The sequence below is a fragment of the Phasianus colchicus genome, chromosome 3, assembly GCF_987193195.1.
Source record: "Phasianus colchicus chromosome 3, bPhaCol1.hap1.1, whole genome shotgun sequence".
Lineage (NCBI taxonomy): Eukaryota > Metazoa > Chordata > Aves > Galliformes > Phasianidae > Phasianus > Phasianus colchicus.
The window spans coordinates 64,240,675-64,263,962 of record NC_143438.1 but is presented as its reverse complement, the minus strand read 5'-3'; the positions used below and the strand labels follow the sequence as shown (position 1 = coordinate 64,263,962).

The following is a 23,288-nucleotide window of genomic DNA, read 5'->3' as shown; positions in this document are numbered from 1 at the left end:
AATGCGATGAATAAATGTGTTTTTCTTAAAAAATCAGTCTTGAACAAGAAGTATTCTTTTGTGACTGGATTTCTGCATGCAGCAAGAGTGTTTATAGCAATACAGATGGCTGGTAATGCAACCTTAATTTAAGTTTCTGGCCAGATTGTTCTCTATATCAACGGGAATTACAGTTTTAATATCAGCTCTGTATTTAATTCCAAAGCTGTTGGAGTTGTGTAATTGTTTACATATTTTGCTCAAGATCAAATCTCAATGGCAATAAATAAACAGTATCATGAAATCACTGCTTATTTATCTATCAGTACTAACAATTTGTTTGGACTAAACTGATTTTCCAAAAGCAGTTTTAAGAGTTTTATGGGTTGATTTTATTTTTTTTTTTCCTGTTGGTTTTATTTTCTTTTCCTTTGTGGGTTTTTGTTGGTTTGGTTTTGTTGTTGTTGCTCATTTTTTCATTTGTTTTTTGTGTTACTGATTGTTGGGCTTTTTTGCAAGTATTTTAACTTTTTTATCAGGTTGCTGAAAATGCTGGCTTTGCACTGAATACTGCTCTCACTTCTTGTGTTCTCCTGTGTAACAGGCTTTAAAGTAGTAAATACATTTGAAAGTAACAGGTATTTTCTTATAATCTTAATTTCTGGGGAAAATATTTATAGAATAAAGCATCCTGTGGATATCTTCTTTTCTCCTGTAAAACACACTAGTTTTACTCTACTATTTTGCTCTGGTGTCATCGTAGACCAATTATTATTCATATATAGATACATTATGAAAGTAAGGAAAACTTGCTTAGGCTGTAACATCATTACTAGCACAAGAACAACAAGGTATGGCTGAGCCATGAAAGCCAGAAAAAAGCTTAGATAACAAATTTTAATAGTTGGAGAAGAAAGGTTCTGCAGTAGATGCTTTGCAATAGATGACATTGGACCAAGAAGCCACAATTATTTTAACATATAGCCCACCAGAATAGTTTGACAAACAGAAGAGGTCTTGTGGGAGGAGGAAGCGTGATTTGGGGTGATAAATTGAAATTGGTATTTTCTATGGTAATAGTTTAAACCCTGACATTGTGGAAAGGGCTAGAGCTACTTCTAAGGACAAACAAGGAAGCTCTGTCTTCCACACCTTTGATCTTCGATCTCTGCACTAAAATGAGGAGTTGAGGATGGCCTCAAAATTGGTAGCTTAAAAGCATTGGTTTGAAGACTTGTAAAAAACAGGGAAATAGAGGAGTTCAGGGGAAACATGAAATGCAAATTAAAGAAGTGGAAAAGTAACAAAAAGTACTTGAAAAAATGTGCATTGTCTTTTGTGATAGACCTGCTCTTAATTCTGTCCACTTTGTACTTTGCTTCAGATGAATAATGGAAATGGACTTGTCAAAATTCTTTGTAACAAACGGGAAGCAGTGCTCTGAAACTGAGGTCTCTTTTTAGCATTCCAACTCTGGAATATCAGATAGATTAGGCTTTTTTAAAATTAGCTGTGGCTCAAAGCTTAGAAGAGACTTGTCACACAACTCTAAAAGAAAAATATCAGGACATATTTAGACAAGTTTTTAGAATGCTCTTTTTATTTCTGAACATGAAGTAAGGAACAGATAGAACACTCTCCGACACTTGACTCTTGCTGTTAATTATAACAAAAGTTATCAGTAGGTAGTATTAGCTGGAATATAAAGCAAAAGTATACATTCATTCATCATTCTTTGGTGGGCTTCTTCTGATACAGGTCTGGAAAAGTGTTTCAGAAATCATACATCCTCATCTTCCTTATACACACTGTATCAGTCAGATTTCACAGAACAAAGGAAAAATGATTTACCATGTATGAAAACTTTCTGTTTTAAATGCAGACAGAAAGGTTCACATGCAAACAGAGATACTACCATTTAGAAAACCATCTAGTGTTTTTTTAAAGCTACTTGAGCAGACAGTGTGGAGTCATTGCCTCTTGAGAAGATTATGCAAATACCTTACTCAAACACTCCTGACCATAAACCAAGTACTGTACTCAGGTAAAGCTGGATACAATGGATACACTTCATCAGCAAAACTTCAAGTGTAATTATGTAAAACCCATAAACATTTTGTATGGCTAGGCCATACAAGGAAAATTCCATTTATACTCACTGAAATCTAACTGTCTCCCATGAAGCACAGTGAAGAATAAGACCATTTCTAAAATAATAATAGATTTAGGCATTTAATGGACTATTCTCCAGTATAAGGAATGAAGAAATACACATTCCCAAATAACTAACTTGTACCTTTTTTAATCTATATTGAGTTCAATATTGCATTGCAAGAACAAAAGAGAAAAACCTTAATTTAAAAACTGCACAAATAAGTACTTGTGCTTCTGTTGAACTTTCTATCTGGTGATGGTAGAGAAGCTCTGAAACAGTGAGAGCCAGGTTGAACAACTATTACTATTTTTTAAAACTTTTTCAGAAGTCACATTGAACCTTGTGGCTTCCGTAGTAACTTTGGTGAATAAAAAAATTACAGTTGGTAATGAGTGAACTAACTAGTAAAGGTTCAATTTAATATTTAGATTTTCTAAATATGAGTTTCAAAAACTAAAACATAGAAAATGCTGGTGCAACTATAAAAGAAAAAAGTTTTCATGAGCCTGTTTAAAATGAAACATCTGTTTTTGGATAAATTGTCACTCCATCAGACTGATCATGGTCACACCACATTGCATCAGATATGCCTGTTATCTGCAAGTGGTTCAAGGAATTTTATTGTGTGAAAATGACCTGCTTTGAGCCTTACCTTTGTACATTATTCCTACATGAATTTCATCATTGTACCTAATAATATATACATCAACCATGAGACTAATTGCAGAAGACCACTCTTCTTGCATAGTTAGGTGAGAGCTTTAAATTCTCAGTAACCTTGATAATGAGACTGATGTATTCTCATATGCAGTTAGGCAAAGACCATTATGCTACAGATGAAGTATTCACAGTAGTAAATGGATCTCTATTACTTAGGGTATGGAGAATTGGCACCATCCTTCACATGTTACTGCAAAAATTTTTCAGTTATATTTATAAATTATGCAATTTGTGTGTTGAAGAAAATTAAATATGCATAAATATGCATAAATATGCATATATTTTCCACATGTAAAGTTAGGAAATTCCAAAAGTATCTGTCACATCAATGACAGCTAATGCCAAGTATCTATTATTACCAAGAACTTAGCTTTAGAGCATATAAAGCTTGATAAATTCCTTACTTTCCTAACCTAAGCAAGCAACTACTTTGAATTAAACCATTTTGGCAGCCAGTCATCAAACCACTTTGTCCTCACTCACTGTAAATACAAATTACAGCAACAGTGATTAATACACAACATTAAAATAATTTTTTCATGGAAAAAAGAAATGAAAATCTGTCTAAAGTTTTGTCCTTTTTCTTCTTTAAAGTGGACTCCAACCTCCCCCAGGTTTTCTTATTCCCATAGTCAAAGCTAGGGCTACACCAGCTCTGGTAAAACTGTTAAAATAAGGAAGCATTCTGTTCCTGGTTTTTTTCTATTCATGACACAAATAATTAAATATTTTATTATTAGAGTATTAGTCTCATTTACTTTTGTTAAGTACCCTTAGATTGCCAAATGCCCATCACTGCTAAAGTACAACATATAATTGTGGTACAGTAACATCAGACAATGCTCTTGCTCCAAAATTGCCTGTCAACAAGATGCAACATTACAGAAAGTGTTTGCAGCCAGCAGTAGCCTAGGAAACTGTAGGTTACAGGGCAACCAGCCTGCACAAACAAACACAACATGAAGGACTGCAGTGTAGCAGGACAAAACTACTTTTGAGGCAAGGTATGTGGTGAGATTAATTTCAAGACATGCAAAACCATAGAATTCATTAATACCTAATAAATCATTGATGGAATTAAGCACGGAAGTACACACTGTTTTGGATTAATGTTTTAAACACTAGCTGAAACACTGAGCATCTCAGTAAAAAGAATCATCATTGAATGCATCAATGAACCCTGTAATAATGCTTGTTACTCTGCCTTTAGAACCTCTAACAGAATGATGTTCAGATAAACTCTCACAAACAATAAGCAGAGTCTCTACATGCTTAACGAAAGATTACATCTTGTGATTCCTTCTCCTCCACACAGTGGTACTGCACACATTGCAGTGTAGTTTCTAGCATCAAGCATAGTATATTCTTTATTCAAAAACAAAGCAGTAAAAAAATAAAAATAAATTTTAGGGTAATCAGCCTGCTAATGCAACTTTCCCTCACTCAGATCTTGTTTCAGAGTTTCCATAACTATCTTCCCAGTTCATTTTCTCTCCCAGTCCCATAACATGAGGGCGCCAATTAAGCTAAAGCCTTTATTTCAAATCTAATTCTTGCTGAGTAATTCTTGTCTCTCCTCTAGAGTCCTTGCTCCACAGAAAGCCCTCTTCGTGTTTCGTTTATGCAACATGATCTTCTGTAAGAGCCAAATTACTTTGAAGTTTGGAAGACCAAGAAAATATTTCTAGTCTTTCTTCAAGGCAGTTACTCTGAGGAAACACGGTGTCTTTAGTCTTTAAATAGTAATATTTGTTTATTTAAGTAAAGATGTATGAAGGCAATTTCATAGTTGATCTGACTAGTGCCTTGTCTTCATTGCTTCTGCTCTGAAAATGCTCACTTGGACTGTCTTGTGAATGTTAAGCACAAATAACTTAGCCGTGTAACACTTAGCCTCATAAAATCCTATGTTCTTTCTTCCTCCTGTGTCTTTAAGAACAAGATATGAGTATGTTTTTCTTCACGAATACACCTCTAAGCCTTTCTCCACAGAAATATAAACACAAGATATGAATTCTTTCCTGATTCCAGGTCTCAATACGTAGGCCTTTACCAAAGCATTATCTCTGGGCTAACAGATACAGCTATTAGCAACACAGCCTGAGTAAACACTCATATGTTCTGTCATTCCAAATTAAACAGAGATGTTCAGGACATGTTGGACATCCACCTGTCCAACAGGGTTTTCTGAGTTTAAGCATTGCCACTTAGATTAGATTAGAAGCTTAGCTTGCTTCTCCCCCCACACAAGACTGGGGATTGCAATGAATTTCTTACTGCCAGACTTCCACTTTCACACTACAGATGTACAGCTGCAATCTCAGCTGATTTTGCTGCACTGTTGTTTTTCCAGCCATTTGGAGAAGATTTCCATCTTTCCCTTTATGCAAGAGAGCCCTGAGAATTCCTTAGAGCAACCAAGAATAGTCATAATCTTTATTACGCTACTCTTAACAGGACACAGCTATTAATATATATGTGTGTATATGAGAAAATTTCTTATCTTTTTGTTTGATGAAGTTTCTTTATATCACAGTCACAATTTGCACAACAGAGAAATGAAGTCAGCCATAGCTTTTTGGTTCTCTTTCAAAACCAAAGAACAAAAAATTTATGATGCTGTTCTGGAATCAGCCCTAAACATACATTCTTGGACTTGTTTTAAAAGAATTATTTATTCCAAAAATAACTCCATATTACAGTATTTTTGATTCTGTGTGTGCTGCCCATATTAAGAGTTTAAACAGCTTTCAAAAGCTTAATTTGTGTACATATCCTTTGTTTCCGGAAGGTATTGTGCAGCTTTCATTGTTTCTGTAACAGGTTAATTAAAGCAAAACTTTTCAAGGCAAAGTCTTAAAATCTGATTCATAGCATAATGACTTTAAAATCAAATTCAGATTTGATGTAAGTAGATGCACTACTTTTTTTTTCTTTTTCTTTTCTTTCTTTTTTTTTTTTAATAATGATTTATACCACATCTAAACCTGGCTCTATTAAAAACTGAAATCTTGATACTCCATTTCTGCAACAGTGGCCTATTTTGGTTTCTCATTAACTTGTAATGGCTTCTGCCTTTGTATTTCAGAGTTGATGGAAGTATGCACAACTCATTCAGGCATCATATTTGGACAAAGGGCATCTGTCTTCACCCAATACAGACTGCCTGTGAGTTCTTTGTCTCTGGAGCTATTAAAAAAGATTTAAAAACTTAAGCAATAAGCCCTTTTACTGCCTCTGGCTCTGGAGCATCATTTAGACCTCCAGTTTGGTGCCTAGTCTTGTGACATGATATCTAGGGAGAGCTGTGTAGTTCAAAGCATGTGCTTTCACAGTACCTTTTCAACGAGCAGCCTAGCTTAAATACCGTAGATATGCAGTCAATAGATACATATTCCTTCATAGTCTTTCCCTCCACTGATTTCAGATAGATAGTTCAATTGAGAGAGAACAAATATGTTTCATCAAGTGGCAGTGCAAGAGCAAGATGGGCAAACACTGAGCTGAGCAAGAAGAAAAGATGATGGAGCTGTGCTGCTGGTGGACACCTTCTTCTTTGCTTCATTTGCACCCCTGAACTTGGAATACCCTTCTTAACCATACCTACGTTATGCACCCAGAAGTATTCTTTCCATTACACCAGCATTTGCAAACTGCTGACTTTTCAGAACACCTGCTAGAGAAAGCTGTGTAACAACTCTTGTCCTTCCTCCCATACCTGAGTGATTAGCAGTCACTTGCTCAAACCATAGAATCAGAATATTTGAGTTGGAAGAGACCGACGAGGATCATCAAGTCCACCTCCTGGCTCCACACAGTACCACCCAAAAATCTGACTGAGAATGTTGTCCAGATGCTTCTTGAACTCCAGCAGCTCAGTGCTATCACCACTGCACTGCCCTGGGGAGCCTGTTCCAGTGCTCCATTACTCTTTTGGGGAAGGACCTTTTTTCTCTAGCACCCAGCCTGACTCTCCCCTGGCTCAGCTCCGTGCCGTTCCTTGTTGCTGTTACCAGAGAGCAAAGCTCAGCACTGCCTCTGCTCCCTATGAGGAGCTGTAAGCAAATGTGAGCCCCCCATCTCAGCCTCTTCTGCTCTGGGCTGAATAAATCAAGGGACTTCAGGTTTGCTTACTCAAAACCTTTTAAAAATTCAGCACTTTTTAATGTCCAATCTATCTAATCAAAGGAAATGGTTCTGACTTCTTGAATGGGAACTGCTAGGTCACGGCCTGAGCCAGTGATTAAGCATCAGTTGAGAAGGCATAGATAACCCAAGGAGCACAGGTGCAAGCAATTCACCTAAGTACTGGAAGGGATGGACCCTTCTCACCCTGGGTGCTGCTAACCCTTTATAAGTTAGCAACTGAGGGAGCAGAATCTCTGTTTGGAAGCTGTGTTCTTCTCAAGGCTCCACCAGCCTCTGGAAAAGGTAGCTGCTTTTTCCTGTGTTGTTCTAAACTAAATCTTGACTAATACCTTTATAAGTGTGCTCCTATCCTGGTAGAAGGCACAATCACACCTTTTGCTGCACACTTCTCCAAAGCTGGATACATTTTGTGCGTATAAAACAGGCAGGAACAGGAGCCTGCTCTGCATCTTACTGTATAAGGCATGTATATACAAAGGGAGAGCTTTTCATTCTATTTTTGACTTTTACCAACTTCGTACTAAATTGGAGAAAAAGACTTCACTTTCCATGAAGTCAGTGTCTCAACCATTACATGACAGAAGCAGTGGTCCTCTCATACCTGGTCTGGTCCCATGAATGATCTATTTTTTTTGTTGTGCAAAGACACCATCTGCTTAAACCCTTCAAATTAGGCAGGCTTTCTAAATGAAGCACTAAATGAGTAATTTTCAAAATAGCAACATTTCCTCAATTGCTAGAGCTCCTCCTTCAATCTAAAAGCATAAAATTCAGCTTCTCACCTGGATGGTCAACTAATGATGCAGATTAAGCATCACAACACTAAGCACATATTTGCTCAAGTTTCTGTATTCATTGTGTTGATGATATTACCATATGCTGCTCTAATGCTCTCAAAGGACGGACAGCAGCTGATGATGTCTTACATAGTGTCTTAATAGTGTGAAGGGAAACACCTACCCATGCAGAACTATTTCAGTGATACTAGCAGACTAGTTCCTTCTCCATGTGGATTTTACAAGGAAAAATATTAATGTACATAAATGTCAATTTGCTATTTTTAGCAGAATAACTATGAAATGGACAAAAAAAGATATTATACAGAATATATATATGTAAAGGATCTGAAAGCAAAATGGAATCATGTTATTGTTTATTGCTAACACAACACGTGTTTATACAACTGTTTATGACTATTTTAAATATGTAGTAACAATAATTCTGATGCAGTACTAAAATGAATATAGCTCAACTATTTCGTGGTGCAACACTTTTAATAGCACATTAAGTAAAGCACCGTGATTGTAACTTAGAAAGAAAAACTGAAATAAAAATGCTGCTGATGCACTGTATGAGTGAGTTAATAGTATTGTAAGAAGTATGGCTTCTGGAATTTCCTGAGTTTTGAATGCCTGACTTTTTGTCTTGGTATTGTACCAAAACTAAACATTTCCTTTTAAATAAAGGCAGGGAGAAAAAAACATGCTTTCTTAGGATTTTTCTACATGCCTTTGATTTCCTCAGCACATCTTATAAATTGCCTAAGCACAACCTTAAAACTCTTTGTTTAACATCAGCTAAACAATGAGATAAGTTTATTAAGGAGGTCTCCATAAAGAATAATCAATCATATGCCTTAATGCAGAACAGTGTGTTCTCTAGTTAGCTAGATACATTCATTTCCATTTTTACAAATTCATTAACAGTACAAGGAGGGTTAAGGAGAACCTCCAGCTTTCACTGGATGCAGCAGGGAACACAACCACTGAGGATATAGAAAAGGCAAGGTTCTCAGTGGCTTATTTATACCACCATCTTTGTTTTTAAAAGTCAGACAAATTATCCTTGGAATACTCTACCAAATATCCTGGGATTCCTCTGACCTGGAACTCTGGGATAGGGAGCAGAATAAACCCCCTATGATTCAAGTGGAAATGGTTAAGAGACCTACTACTCCCTGGACCTTCACAAGTGCATGGAGCCATATGGGATCCATTTGAGGTGCTGAGAGGGCTGGCAGAGGTGATAGCCAAATTGCTTTCCACTATCTATCAGTGTTCCTGGTTAACTGGAGAAGTCCCAGAGGATTGGATGCTTGCTAATGTAACTCCCTTCTACAAGAAAGGTTATAAGGAGGATCTGGGGAACTTCAGGACTGTCAGCTTTACCTCAGTGCCAAGGAAGGCTATGGAACAGATCATCTTGAGTGAGATCATATAGCACATGTGGAATAACCAGGGGATTAGGCCCATCCACTAAAGGTTTATGAAAGGCAGGTCCTGCTTGACCAACTTGCTCTCCTTCTACAATTGACTGATCTGCCTGGTGGATGAGGGAAAAGCTGTTAACATAGTCTACCTAGACTTCAGCAAAGTCTTTGAAACTCTCCCACAGTATTCTCCTAGAGAAGCCGATAGCCCATGGCTTGGACAGGTACACTCTTTGCTGGGTAATGAATTGGCTGAAGGACCAGACCCAGACAGTGGTGGTAAATAGTCACAAGTGGTGTTCCCCAGGGGTTGGTACTGGAGCCTGTTCTGGTCAGTATCTTTGTTAATGACTTGGATAGGGGGCTTGAGTGCACCCTAAGTTTGCAGATGGCACCAAGCTGGGAGGAAGTGCTGATTTGTCACGGTGTAGGAAGGCTCTACAGAGGGATCCGAGCAGGCTGGATCACTGGGCTGAGGCCAATGGAATAAAGTTCAACAAGACCAAGTGCTAAGTCCTATACTTTGGCCACAACGACCCCTGGCAATGCTACAGGCCAGGGCCAGAGTGTCTGAAAGACTGTGTGGAAGAAATGGACCTGGAGGTGTTGGTCAGTGCTCAGCTAAGCAAGAGCCAGCAGTGTGCCCAGGTAGCCAAGAAGCCTGGTTTGTATCAGTGTTGCCAGCAGGAGCAGAGAGATGATTGCTCCCTTGTACCTAGCTCTGGTGAGGATGCACCTTGAGTCCTGTGCTCAGTTTTGAGCCTCTCCCTACAAGAAAGACACTGAGGCCCTGGAGTGTGTCCAGAGAAGGGCAACAAAGCTGGTGAAGGGGTCTGAAGGGCAAATCTTATGAGGAGCGAATGAGGGAACTGGGATTGTTTATTTTGAAGGAGGCTCAAGGAAGATCTCATGCCTGAGAGGAGGTTGAGAAGGTCAGCTGCTTCTTCTGTGTAACTACTGAAGGAAAGGCCTCAAGTTGTACCAGGAGAGGTTGAGTATTAGGAAAAATTTATTATCCAAAAGAATGGTTAGGAGTTGGAATGGGCAGCTAAGGCAGATAGTGGTGTCACTCTCCTTGGCAGTGTTCAAGAAATGTTTAGATGTACAGAGGGACATGGTTTAGTGAGGAAATATTGGTGGCAGCTAGACTGTTGGACTAGATGATCTTGGAGGTCTTTTCCAACCTTGGTGATTCTATGATACTTCATCTCCTGCTATGCTGAGAATTGGGCATGGCATACCAGTCTGCTCTCTACATTCTAGTAACTCCTTTCTCTGAAATTAATATTGACATTAACTAACAAATGCTGTTAAAAATGTGACATGCAACAGTGGATGTATGACTATGTAAATTTGGAAAAGGTATTTATACTCTCTGTATTTACCTTTCCATTCACTCTTGTTTCTCTTTCCTGTTTAGATGATAAAAACTCTTCACAGCAAGGGCTCCACGTGTAATTCCAGTTAATGCTGACATCGCAGCCACCTCGAAGCTGGTCTAGAGACCATATATGTCATAATATCCTTAAAGTCAAGCTCTGTCAGCTGTCTGACTATAGGAGCTCTATTGACTTTCTAAACACTGAAAGCATATGCAGCCCACAAGTATTGCTATCTATTCCTTTGTTTAACAAGAAAGATTATCCAATGAGATTGCTTTAGTGTAAAACAAGAACTTATGGCCATCTTATGACCATCAGTGTAGACACACCATTTTTTTTGTTTATCACATTACCTTACAGAATGGAGTGTCTAGTGCAACAATGTACACTAAGAGTCACATTCACTAGGAAAATTTTTTTGATTCTATTTTAATAGGTTAATTGAAAACACAATAACAATTTACCCTCTTGCAAGTGGGTTTTTAACATTATTAAATAGCTTCTGTTGAGCCTTGTGCATATACAGCTCAGACAGCCAAAAAAAAACTACCATTGGAATTATTGTTTCTAGGTACACACAGGTCTGTTGAACACCTTTCAAATATCAAAGGCTTCTCTCCTTGAGCAGCTTCAGACTATTAACAGCAATATTGTACAATCCTCAAATGTGCTTTGTTTTACTGCAAAAGAATACATAAACCAATCTAGAAAGTAGTCTCAGAATCTATGTTTATTTTGCTGGTCCCACATATAAAGACATGATATGAAATGTTATCTGATGCATGATATGAGAGCAAATAGTAAATGAAAATCAGAAGACTGTGTATCCAATATAAACAGTATCCAGAGGTACTCAGCAAAGAAAATAAGGCAGGCTGAAAAGAAAACTTACAAGAACCACACAAAAGGTGCTCTGCACAAAGAGTCATCTATAGTGTATGTATTTTAAAATCTTTACTTATTTTGAGAATACAATCATGGATAAGCCTTTTGCTGCCACCTGTACAGAAATCGATTTTGTGCACTGTATTTCAGGACTGTGAAAGTAAGTAGCCTTAGTTGAACAGAACTTTATTAAAACTAGGGACCCACACTTTTCTCAGCAAGTTTTATCCCTGTTCATTCCTGCAGACAAGTTTAACTGCTATTCAGTAGCATTCATTTTAATGTGAGCTATCATTTAAGCTTTGTTCTCTGTTGGGCAATTTTAATTAACTAGTATTGAAACTACTCACAAGCAAAACTTATAAATATTACAGAACTAGCCTGCAGTAGACCGAAGCAGTTGTTTCAAGGCTCTTGAGACTGCTGGTTTCATGAGCATGCTCACATCATCCATCTTGCACTGAGATCACATCTTGTTTGTGAAAACTTCATCATTTCCTGTACGTCTCAGAGGCATGCACTGGAGGACCACTGACATCTGGTGGACAATTCAGTCCTTCCCAACAATACCTGCAGATCCTGGGAAGCAATGAGCACTAGCTGATGTACAATCAAGCTCAAAACTGAACAGCTTCATCAATAATTAGCCCATATCTCAGCACATAAGTGGAAATGTGTGTTCTTAACTAGAACTAACACATTTCAAAAAGAAAAAAGGGGGAAAAAAAATCTAAATCTATCCTACAGGGAGCTGTCATAAATATTGAATTTTACTGTGACTTGATCAGAGTGTATTTTACAGATGGCCTGCCATAAGAACATGCCAGGGAAGCATTAACTTACAAGGTTTACCCTGTGTTTGTTAACTTGGTGGAATTTGTTACACATAAATGCAGATGAACAGCAATATACAACCAAATTCAGTTAAAGCTGTCAGAACATAAACAGTACTGTTAAACGATTAAACTTATTCTAGATAACACAATTTTTTTTTTTTCTTTTCTAAATAGAGCAATTTATTTCATCAAGTCCTTGAAAACAACTGGGTCATGAAATAGAATTATATAAAACTGCCTTTTTTACAAATAAAAAAAATATTGTTTCCTAGGTAACATTTTTCTCATTAGTGAAATGGAGCAATGAGAATTAAATCTTATTTTGCTGAGGAAATAAAATAATATTAAATTATAAAGAGGAGTCAATAATTCAATAATTTTATCTGCTTTTTTTATATAGCATTATGTAGCAAAGTTGAGAATGAATCTTCTTGGTGCTCAAAGGTATTCATAGTCCACAACCCATCAGCATCAGATATGAAGTGCACTTAGGTTTGTTTGCACTGGTTGAGTATCTCAAGTTATGTTTTGCTTGTTGTAATTATCTACAGCTTATAGATATTTTGAGGTTTTCTAACATTCAGAAAGAATACAGAAAACTTACTAAACAGCTGTCAGAATTCTCAGCAATTCCTCACTGCTTTCTTTCTGCAAAATGATTCAGAGTCTACCTTCAGGTAGATGGGCATTTCTATCTGAAAGTGGAGCTCAGTTCAAACATAATGGAAGTGTTAATACTTACTGAGCCGTGGAAAGTATCAGTGTTTTTCTACACCTTCCCTACAAGATTGTAGCTTTGCAAAAAAATCTGCGTCTATTCCCAAACTGACCTATATTTTTCACTTATCACCAGTATGATAATTCTCTGTAAGTAAAAAGGTTGCTAAACCTTCAACATAGATTACCCAATCAGACTGTCTTAAATTGTTTTTACAAAATGCATTGTTATACATACATTATCTAGTTGGCTGTGGAACACTGTGGGCAAACATTTCATAGAGGCTCATGCAATTGCTAATATAGCTGTCACGTGCAAAAACATCCAGCCAGTGCTCATATTAACAAGAGGGTGTATGTGGGTCACTAATATGGAGAAAACCGCATCAGGCCACCACAAGAGCAAGATAGAAGGAGGGGATAGGAATGAAAGTAGGACACGCGCACTGGGATGGCTTGGCATGACTCAGCCAGGCCTTGTAGCTGAACTGGGTATCTGGCTGGGACAAAGGCTGCCCAAAAGACATTGAAAAGGCAAATATCAAGTTTTTCACTCTCATCTATGTATCAAGAGAAGTCCAGAATCTGTTGACTGCTGATGCCTCTAAAGAATTTCACTCTAGTGGCCCACAGATTATGGATATTTATATGCCTTTCAGGTCTTTTCCTGCATTACTGCATGAACGACATACTGGGGAAAAAGCAGCTCTAGAAGGCTGCTTAATAATGCATTCTTAAAGATCCAACTGCATATCAGTAGACATTCATCAGTACAGAGATATTCAACTCATACATGAAAGGCACTCAAATCCTACTCTGAGCATTTAAACTAAGTACTATCTTCAGTATTTTAACAATGCTGGTTTCTGCACAGTAATGCATTTTACCCACAGTGAAAAGCTGTGAAAACTGAAAACACTTCTGCAGCTATTAAATATATTATAGTCAGGTCAGCTACTAGGTAAAGGAGATAGAAACACTAACCACTTCTACAAAACATTATCACAGCCCTTATACCTCCACACCTGAAAAGAAAGTATCTTCCTTCCAGTACCTAAAGGAGCCTACAATCAGGAGCAGAGCCAACTCTTTGAAAGGGTAGATAAAACCATTTCCCCTTGTCCTGCTGTTAAGTTGAAGGAGGGAAGATTTAGGTTGGATGTCAGGGACAAGTTCTTTACTATGAGAGCGGTGAGATGCTGGAACAGGCTCCCCAGAGAGGTTTAGGGAGCCTATAAACAGGAGGGGAGTCAACTCTTTGAAAGGGTAGATAACTGCAGGACAAGGGGAAATGGTTTTAAGCTGAGGGAGGAGAGATTTAGGTTGGATGTCAGGGGGAAATTCTTTACAGAGAGAGTGGTGAGATACTGCAACAGGCTGCCCAGATGGGTTGTAGATGCTCCGTCCCTGGAAGTGTTCAAGGCCAGACTGGATGGGGCCCTGGGCAGCCTGGTCTAGCATTAAATGGGGAGGTTGGTGGCCCTGCATGTGGCAGAGGGGTTGGAGATTCATGATCCTTGAGGTCCCTTCCAACCCTGGCCATTCTGTGATTCTGTTGTGGATGGCCCATCACTGGAGGTGTTCAAGGCCAGGTTGGATGGGGCCCTGGGCAGCCTGATTTAGTATTAAATGGGGAAGTTGGTGGCCTTGTCTGCAGCAGGCGACTTGGAGCTTGATGATCCTTGAGGTCCCTTCCAACTCAAGCAATTTTATGAGTCTATAATGATTCTTTCCTCTGTTGCCCTCTCCTCCATATATATTTTCTGCAAATACATCATCATTGTCAATCAAATTATACAACTGCAGGAGATGATTACTGTGACAAAGTTCTAATTCACAAACATAACCTTTCTTATACGCTTATATTTTATTGGGTATAGTCTACTGGGGGCATAGAAATGGCCTCCACTTGCCACCAGGGGCAAACAGATCTAAAAATAATTTTGTCTGGTTCTAATTGATAACATCATGTTGGCAAATCTCTTCCGAAGACACACTAAAGCAAAATAAGCTATTCCTGCTAGCATGCTGACCATCAGGGTGGTGCCAAGAACTCTGGGTGCTCTCTTCTTGGCCACTCGAAATGCAGTTGGCAAAACTGCTGAGATTAATATATTGTTGACGTGTCCTAAAACTTTGTGAAATGCTTTTCTCTTCAGGACACGCTCATAATATGCTTCTAAGTTCGGCCGTTTTCCGTTTCCCCAGTTTCTTCTTGCTAATCCAAGAAATTTCAACCGATGTAATGTGACAGCAAGTGATACATCTGCCAAACTGAAGAATTCACCACAGAGCCAAGGCTGACTTCCATCTTCTAATCAGAGATAAAACATAAAGAATTAAAAGCTGAAGAGGTACAAACACAAGTAGAAAACTGCATAGGCTAGTTCAGTGCTACTTCAAAATGCTAGCAAACAACACTAACACTGCAGTTATGCTAGGATCTGAACATTTTACCAATCCTCATTGATCACATTCTCTCTCCATTGTTCACACAATCACATAAAGTCTAAGGTTCAGCATCCTAGCCTGCACGTAAAGGAAGAAAGAACCACATTTCAGGTTCAGAAATTGAAACCCACAGCAAACATTTATTTTTCTTGAGTGCATTTCTCAAATCTGAAGTAACATAAACAGGAGCAAAAAAGGAGGAAGGCTGCTGAGCTTTTGTTGAAAAGCTATTATTTGCCTTCAGAATTTATCATCTTGTCTGAAGTGAAATATCTCTATGGTAGTTCATTCAAGAGCTTCTAGCTTGCTAAAGATTTTCAAGTAAAAAAGAAACAAATTAGATGACTAACACGTACCAAACACACCAGTTCCAAAAGAAGAGAGTTTCTTCTTCTGTGCCTCCTAGACCCAAAACCATGTTGTCTACATCAAGATGTTTCAGAAATGATCATTATCCAAAACCAAGTCAAAGCAAGGAGGTCAATCTTCTTGAGATGACTTAGCAGGCACTGCTCTAACTACACTGATATGAAGATCATCGGAAGGGCATATCTGTACTGACTTGTATAAGGAGCTTTTGAAACCTAGGATATGAGATCTAGCTGCTAGTGAGTACTCTGCTCTAGCTTAGATTTCAAACAGGACTATGCTATTCCCTCCCTATCTACAACTTTTTGCAGTTTTTCCCTCACAGAAGACATGCAAAAACACTGGCATGAATGTTCAGCAGCACCTCTGCAGAAAAAGTGAAATTCTGCAATATCCTTTGAAGTTAATTATCACCTGAGGAAAACACCCCACAAAACAGGACACTTTTGGTCCACTTCAACTAGCTATACAGATCTGTAAGAAAGGTCTCTAAGACTTTCCTGTACTGTGGAAAGGCCATCTGGGAATTAACTCAGTGCATTAAGATGATAGAAAGGAAGACCAAATAAGGTAACCTGTGTGAAAGCCACTGCAGTAGCAGCAGCAATGAAGAATCTAAGCAGTACTAAGAGAAGCAAATGCTCAGAGATCAGTCAGCAACTGATAAAAGCACTGTTCACAAGCTCCCAAAATGTCAATACCTCAGACAGAATTAAAATAGGCATTTAATAGTCATATGTTTTATTAAATCCTACAAAGTCTGCCAGTTTTCATAAGCTCATCAATATCGTACAAGTTGACTCACTGGAAAGCCTGTGTAGCACAGAAAGTAAAGGGCTGCTGGGAATGGTGACAGGGTGTTGGCTGAACAGATTTCCACCATCCTGTGTGAGCTAAACCACTTTCGGCAACTCTTTCACTGTTGATTCAGTAGAAAAGTTAACCTAGATTTTGTGGCCAAAAAGGCCAATGGCATTCTGGGGTGCATTAAAAAGAGCGTGGCCAACAGGTCAAGGGAGGTGATCCTCCCCCTCTACTCTGCCCTGGTAAGGCCTCATCTGGAGTACTGTGTCCAGTTCTGGGCTCCTCAGTACAAAAATGACAGGGATCTCTTGGAAAGAGTCCAGCGGAGAGCCACAAAGATGGTGAAGGGCCTGGAGCATCTCCCCTATGAAGAAAGGCTAAGTGATCTGGGTCTGTTTAGCCTTGAGAAGAGAAGACTGAGAGGGGACCTGATCCAGGTCTATAAATATCTAAGGTGTGGGGGGCAAAGTGGCGAGGCCAGACTCTTTTCAGCAGTGTGCGGAGACAGGACAAGGGGAAATGGACAGAAACTGCAGTGTAGGAAGTTCCACACAAATGTGCGCAAGAACTTCTTTGCGGTGAGGGTGACGGAGCACTGGAACAGGCTGCCCAGGGAGGTTGTGGAGTCTCCTTCTCTGGAGATATTCAAGACCCACCTGGACGCCTACCTGTGCGACCTGGTGTAGGGATCCTGCTTTGGCAAGGGGGTTGGACTCGATGATCTCTGGAGGTCCCTTCCAACCCCTACGATTCTGTGATTCTGTGATTTTCAACTGCTTTTTCAAATCTACTGTCTTACTGATAACCCATAATTATTATAACAGCTATTTACGGAGCCAAATGCACCATTACTGACCTGAGCAGATGCAGCTGATACTGACTGATGCTTCATGCAGATCCCAGTGAAGTCAGAGGAAGAATTTTTATTAGTATTACTGGGAGTTGAACCAGAATCCCAATAAGATGACTACTGCCATTCAAACAAAACTCAACTTTCATTTAGACAGATGGCAGGTATACACTTTCAAGGTTTTCAAGAGAGCAGGCTTGTGCAATGATTAAAATACTCATCTAAATTGCTAATTCTGAACATGCTACAGATATCAGCACCCTATGTCCTTATGGTATTTAAATGAGACCCTACTTTTAAATAAATTGTGTTTACCATTAAAGTCAGGAGCATTATAATAAACTGAGTTCCACAACTACAACATCAAGAATAAAATTCTGTAGTTACAGCTATTCTTGTTTTGTTTACAAGATATTGTAAAATTGTGCAACTAATTATACTCACAGTATGCTGAAATGTGATCAGGCACTCAGATTTCCACTCACTGACAGCAGCAGTAAACTGAATGAGTATTTTAAACAGTATTAATCTGTTCCGTGAAGTCAGATCAGTGTATGCTAAAAGTATCACTTTGGATGTATTTAAAACAGGCCCATAATGGTGCTGTAAACTGCTTTACTCAGTTACCCCAAACATAAAAATCAACAGGATTTAGCAAGAATAATTCTTTACCTGGTGTTTCTTCATTTCGACGCTGCAATTCAGTCTCAACCTGATCCAAAACCTTCTCCAGTTCATCCAGTATTTTCTTTAGGTATTTTATATTATCGTGATCCAGCAGTTTAGACTAAAGATACATACATGTTAGTTTCTTAATGTACAGAGTTCATACTTCTGTAAGATAAACTTCAACTTAAGATACTACAGTGTTTATTCATAAAACGTGATTATTTTCTCCACATAACTTTTGGGTACTCCTAACAATTCAGATACCACAAGGAGTTATATTAGAGCTGTTAGATAGCACAGTTTGCCTCGTCTTGTATTGCACTCAACATTCCAACACCAGTGTTGATATCTACTTACCTATGAAGTCAGTGGAACCAGTCCAACACTTCAGCACACACTTGAAGCGTGTGGCTGATTTGGGGGATAGACTGCTTCACGCCTTGTAGGGTTAAACCACTGCATGACTATACTGGTAATGACAGGTGAAACAAATGTTTATATAATGACAGAAAAAATCTGACACTAACAAGCTGATAATAAAGGGCTGGAATACAAAATGTTTTCTTACTTTAAGGCGCTTCTGTTTTGCTATGTAGGCATCTTGAAGGTCTGGATTTTCTTCTGCAAGCTTTTTCAACTCTGATTCTGTATTACTTATTTGACCTGATACCAAAAAAACAAACAAAAAAAAAAACCAACAAAGGAATTACATTAGCTATCCAAATCCACTCCAATTCACAGAAATTTATTAGTAGTGTGTAAAAATATCACACCAAAAAAAATGAGAAGTGGTACTTCAATGATGGTAGACGATATCACCTTCTATGATATTACATATTCAGCATAGCAGTGATAGTCAGTGGTCTAGACTGGCTGCTAAAGTGAGCTTAAGCAAGTACTATCTGTTTCAGTATGATCCGATATGAAGTATAATTTGAAGCAAAAGGTATAGTTCACAAAAGGTACAGGCCAATTTTCTTGTAGAGAAGTCTAACAGTCTGAAAGCAGTTCTGAAAAGTTAAACTGAAGTAATGATCATTAATAAGCTGAACGAGGATTCCTCATGCAACTCTGTGGCTGTACATGTAGAAAAGTCCTCCAGGTAGAATATTGACTTAAGGGAAATCAAGGAATATTTTACCTTGATTCTATCAGATCTCTACTTCATCCTTTTGCTGTGTTATTTGCACACAGGGTTTAAACTGAGCTTTAACGATTTCCATTTGTCAGATGAATACAGGCTACTTCCTTCCAGTTCTATTCCCTGGAAACTTCTTTATAAACATGAACAAGATCAGAAATTAAAATATTTACACCTGTCATAGCTGTCATTTTGTTTTGTGCAGCATATTTTCCATCATTAGGAATATTAATTCTATAGACATCTCAAAAGCGACACTTCCTCATTCCCATTTTCAAATGCTAACAGACTACAAAACAAATAAAAAGTATATGCAAACATTACTGAGTACTGAAATTAAAATCAGAAATATATGCTCAATGTATTCTGCTTAAGACACACTAAAGACACAAGACGAACGTAATCCAGCATCTTATTATATGATATGCACTCAGATCTATAACAGTACGTACTACGGATTCTGCTTGTAGCATAGGCTGGAATCATGGAGTCCACAGTTAACTCAGGGTGCAGAATACAGCCGTGTGTGTAGGCATCCATAGGCAAGGAGTCTAGAAGCTCCCTGTAATGTTGCACCCTTGGATAATACATGCTCCCTTCTTCCGGCATTAGTCTTGGCACTTCAGCTGCAATACAAAATTAAAGTTAAAAACAGAAGAACCACATGACTGAGAAGAATACTTCAAAAGTTACCTGTTAGTCCAGCTACCATGAATGACACAACCATTAAGAGCTTTGTTATTCCCCACTGTTATTGAATACCTTCGCAAAATGTACACATATATACTTTGGTCATTTGAATATTCCCATTCTAATGCAGCATTCTATACAAGCATTTACTTAAGAGGCCTTCAAACCAGCAAAGCTGATTCAGCACCTATGTAGTATTTCTAGGGACAGGCGATAGTGGCACACAAGCCTTTCTCACTCTGACAACAGAGCTTCAGATACGCTGCTACACCTGAAACCTTACTACAGCTGCAGTGCTGTGAAAATTGAATACTGCCTTGGAGAAAACCAACTCATAGCATCATTGTAAGTACTCCTGCATGCAACACTGAGTTTTACCCTGCCCTCAATCTATCCACGCTTTCCCCTTAATTGACCAAAATACCAGTGTAAACTGCCCATCATGTGAAGTTTTCTTCATGCCCTGGAAATTACAGCAGAACCATTGAACCCCTGAAACACAAAAATGCTCCCTCTTCCAATCCAAAAAAAGAAAGTCATTAATTTTCTTCAAAATTGAGAAAGGCTATTTTCCAGTAACATAGACACAAACAATGTCAAAAGCAACCATATGCAAGTATTTTCTTCCTACTTTTTACCATTTTGTTCCATTTTGTCTCCAAAAATAACAAATTTGTTCTACTTCCTTTTTTTTTTATCCCCATGATTATTCTGGAACTGACCCGCAATGTCCATTATTCTTTCTCTCTTGCAGAAAAGTAGGAGCTGTCTGACAATGGCAGTTGTGCAATTCTGTTGAATACAGCCTGTTCCAGGGCAGCCTCAGAGCAGAACTAGCACAGCACAGTGCTGTCATTTTTCTACTTCTCTGTGCTACCAGAATGGGTAAGAAAGACAGCAGCATGTTTATTTACAGATCCTCATGAAGGTACTGGAAGATTGGACCAGGCCACATTAAAGGAAGGCATTTTGTCCCATACTACCCAGCACCAGCACAGCCCATTTATTTGCAAGATTATAAAGATTTTGCCATAAAGAACAAAACAAACACAAAGCAATACAGATCCAGCTCTGACGCTGCTGCATGATACTTGTATATGTGAGAAAGACAACAGACTAAAACACCTATAGGATTACCATCTACAAACGTTGCTTCAAGATAATCAATGATCTGCGTTGCATCACAAATAATATTTTCCCCATGGATGAGGACAGGTACTTCTCCAGATGCATTTAAGCGCATAAACCACGGCTCGTTGTGTTCACTCAAGGGCAGATTGACATCATGTTCTTCACACGTCAGTGCTTTCTCAGCAATGGCTAGGCGCACCTGGAAAGATATGACCAGATTTTGGAGAAGAGAAGGCTCTGGGAAGACCTCATTGCGGCCTTCCAGTACTTGAAGATAGTGTATAAACAGGAAGGGGAACAGCTGTTTATGAGGGTGGATGGTAATAGGACAAGGGGCAATGGTCTTAAACTGAGACAGGGGAGGTTTAGGTTAGATATTAGGAGGAAGTTTTTCACACAGAGAGTGGTGACGAACTAGAACAGGTTGCCCAAGGAGGTTGTGGATGCCCCATCCCTGGAGGCATTCAAGGCCAGGCTGGATGTGGCTCTGGGCAGCCCGGTCTGGTGGCTGGCAACCCTGCACATAGCAGGGGGGTTGAAACTCGATGATTATTGTGGTGCTTTTCAACCCAGGCCATTCTATGATTCTATGATTTAACAGATGGGAATGCAGCGCGCACAGCCCAGCTCCTCTCGGCACGCCGGCTCCTGCTGTGCGTGCCAAGCCCCGCACTCTGCCCTGCTCGTCCCCAGCGGGCTCGGCGGACACCCTCTGCACACCCGCACCTCCGCGCCCGTCCACTCAACCTGCAGGCCGCGCCCGCCGCGGAGCCGCCCTTCAGGCGATGCGAGGCGGCTCGCCCCCGCCTTCCCCGCCGCCGCGGCAGCCTCGAGCCCCCTCCCCGCCGCCCTCACCTTCTGCGAGGAGAAGGACTGCGTCCAGTGGTACAGCACCAGCGGCGCCGCCGCCCCGCCGGGCCCCGCCATACCCGCCCGCTGCTCCGGGAGCCGGCGCGACGCGGCCCGCCTAGGCACGGCGTGGGGATGCTGCTGTCCGCAGCGGAACGAGGGGGCTGGCGGGGGACCGACGCTGCCTACGGGGAAGCCGGCCACAAAACCGGCTACGACATTCCCTGGGGTGGTGCGGGAAGATGGATGCGCAGGTGGAAAGGTCACGTGGCCTCTCAAAAATTTGGGGGAGGGGTTGTTTGCTTTTCTTGAGCAGGGATTTTGATGGTGGATTTCAGGGACGTCAGCATCGTGCTGTCAGGGGAAAGAAAAAAAAAAAAAGAAAAGAAAAGAAAATACCAATATGTTACCAGAGATCAGATCCTGAGTAGAACTCCAGGGGTAAAATGCTCCATTGCCAAATGCCCCTCATTTACATTCACAGAAATAAAGATACAAATGTAAAATAATACACGTTGCTTTTGCTCGCAACTATCCTGTCAATCTCAAGAGAGAAGGCTGCTCCATTTTGGTTTGGTCTAAAAAAATTGAACTATTCTGCAGTGAGGGGGAAGGTGTTGTATGTGAAGTCTTGGGGAGCATATGATGAAAAAAAACCCAAACAGCTTCCATCGTCAGAAAGTGCCCCACCTGCACCAGTGCGGAGATGCAGTCACCGATCACACCTCAGGGTGTGCTGCGCCAGCTCATGGCCCCCCTGACATGAGCCATTTCTATGCACCAGGTGATGACCTGAACGAGCAGAGCTGTGAGAGCTACACCCTAACACTGAGTACAGCTGGAGCCTCAGGGCCTCTCACACCAACTGTTCCTGTATGCCAAGTGATGACCTGCCTGAGCAGTGTGTTTCAGAGCTATATCCCAGTGCTGAGTACCTTCAGTTTTGTGGGAAAATTTGACTAATGTCAAGCAAGGAAATGAATTTAAATCCACTGAAAGAGGCAACAAGTCTTATAAGTCAAAAGGGATGAACACAGAAAGCCTATATTTGAAGAAAGTGAGGCCTATGATTAAGGTTACCACATCAATCGCTTGCAAGCAGTCTGCAATCAAGTACAAATTATGATATTTGACAAACTGTTTTCTAGTTAACATTATAAAACACAAGTAATATGATGACTGTAATAGATTATATGTCCATGTATGTATCAAAATCCCCCACCATAAAAAAGCTTGGATTAGTAAGTACTGAATCTCTTTAATTGAACATATTACATGTATTTAAATGCTTTACATTTCCAT

General features: G+C 39.6%; 1 protein-coding gene across 1 annotated transcript; it reads right to left on the bottom strand.

The window, feature by feature from the left end:
• Positions 1–12,661: 12,661 nt before the first annotated feature.
• On the bottom strand, positions 12,662–22,587 carry GDAP1 (ganglioside induced differentiation associated protein 1). The gene is made up of 6 exons (XM_031604827.2): positions 21,993–22,587; positions 21,144–21,336; positions 19,769–19,942; positions 18,744–18,838; positions 18,179–18,293; positions 12,662–15,346 (listed from the first exon to the last, which is right to left on the bottom strand). The coding sequence occupies exons 1-6, from the start codon at positions 22,062–22,064 to the stop codon at positions 14,964–14,966; spliced, it is 1,032 nt and encodes a 343-aa protein (XP_031460687.2). The 5' UTR covers positions 22,065–22,587; the 3' UTR covers positions 12,662–14,963.
• Between the last annotated feature and the right edge of the window lie 701 nt (positions 22,588–23,288).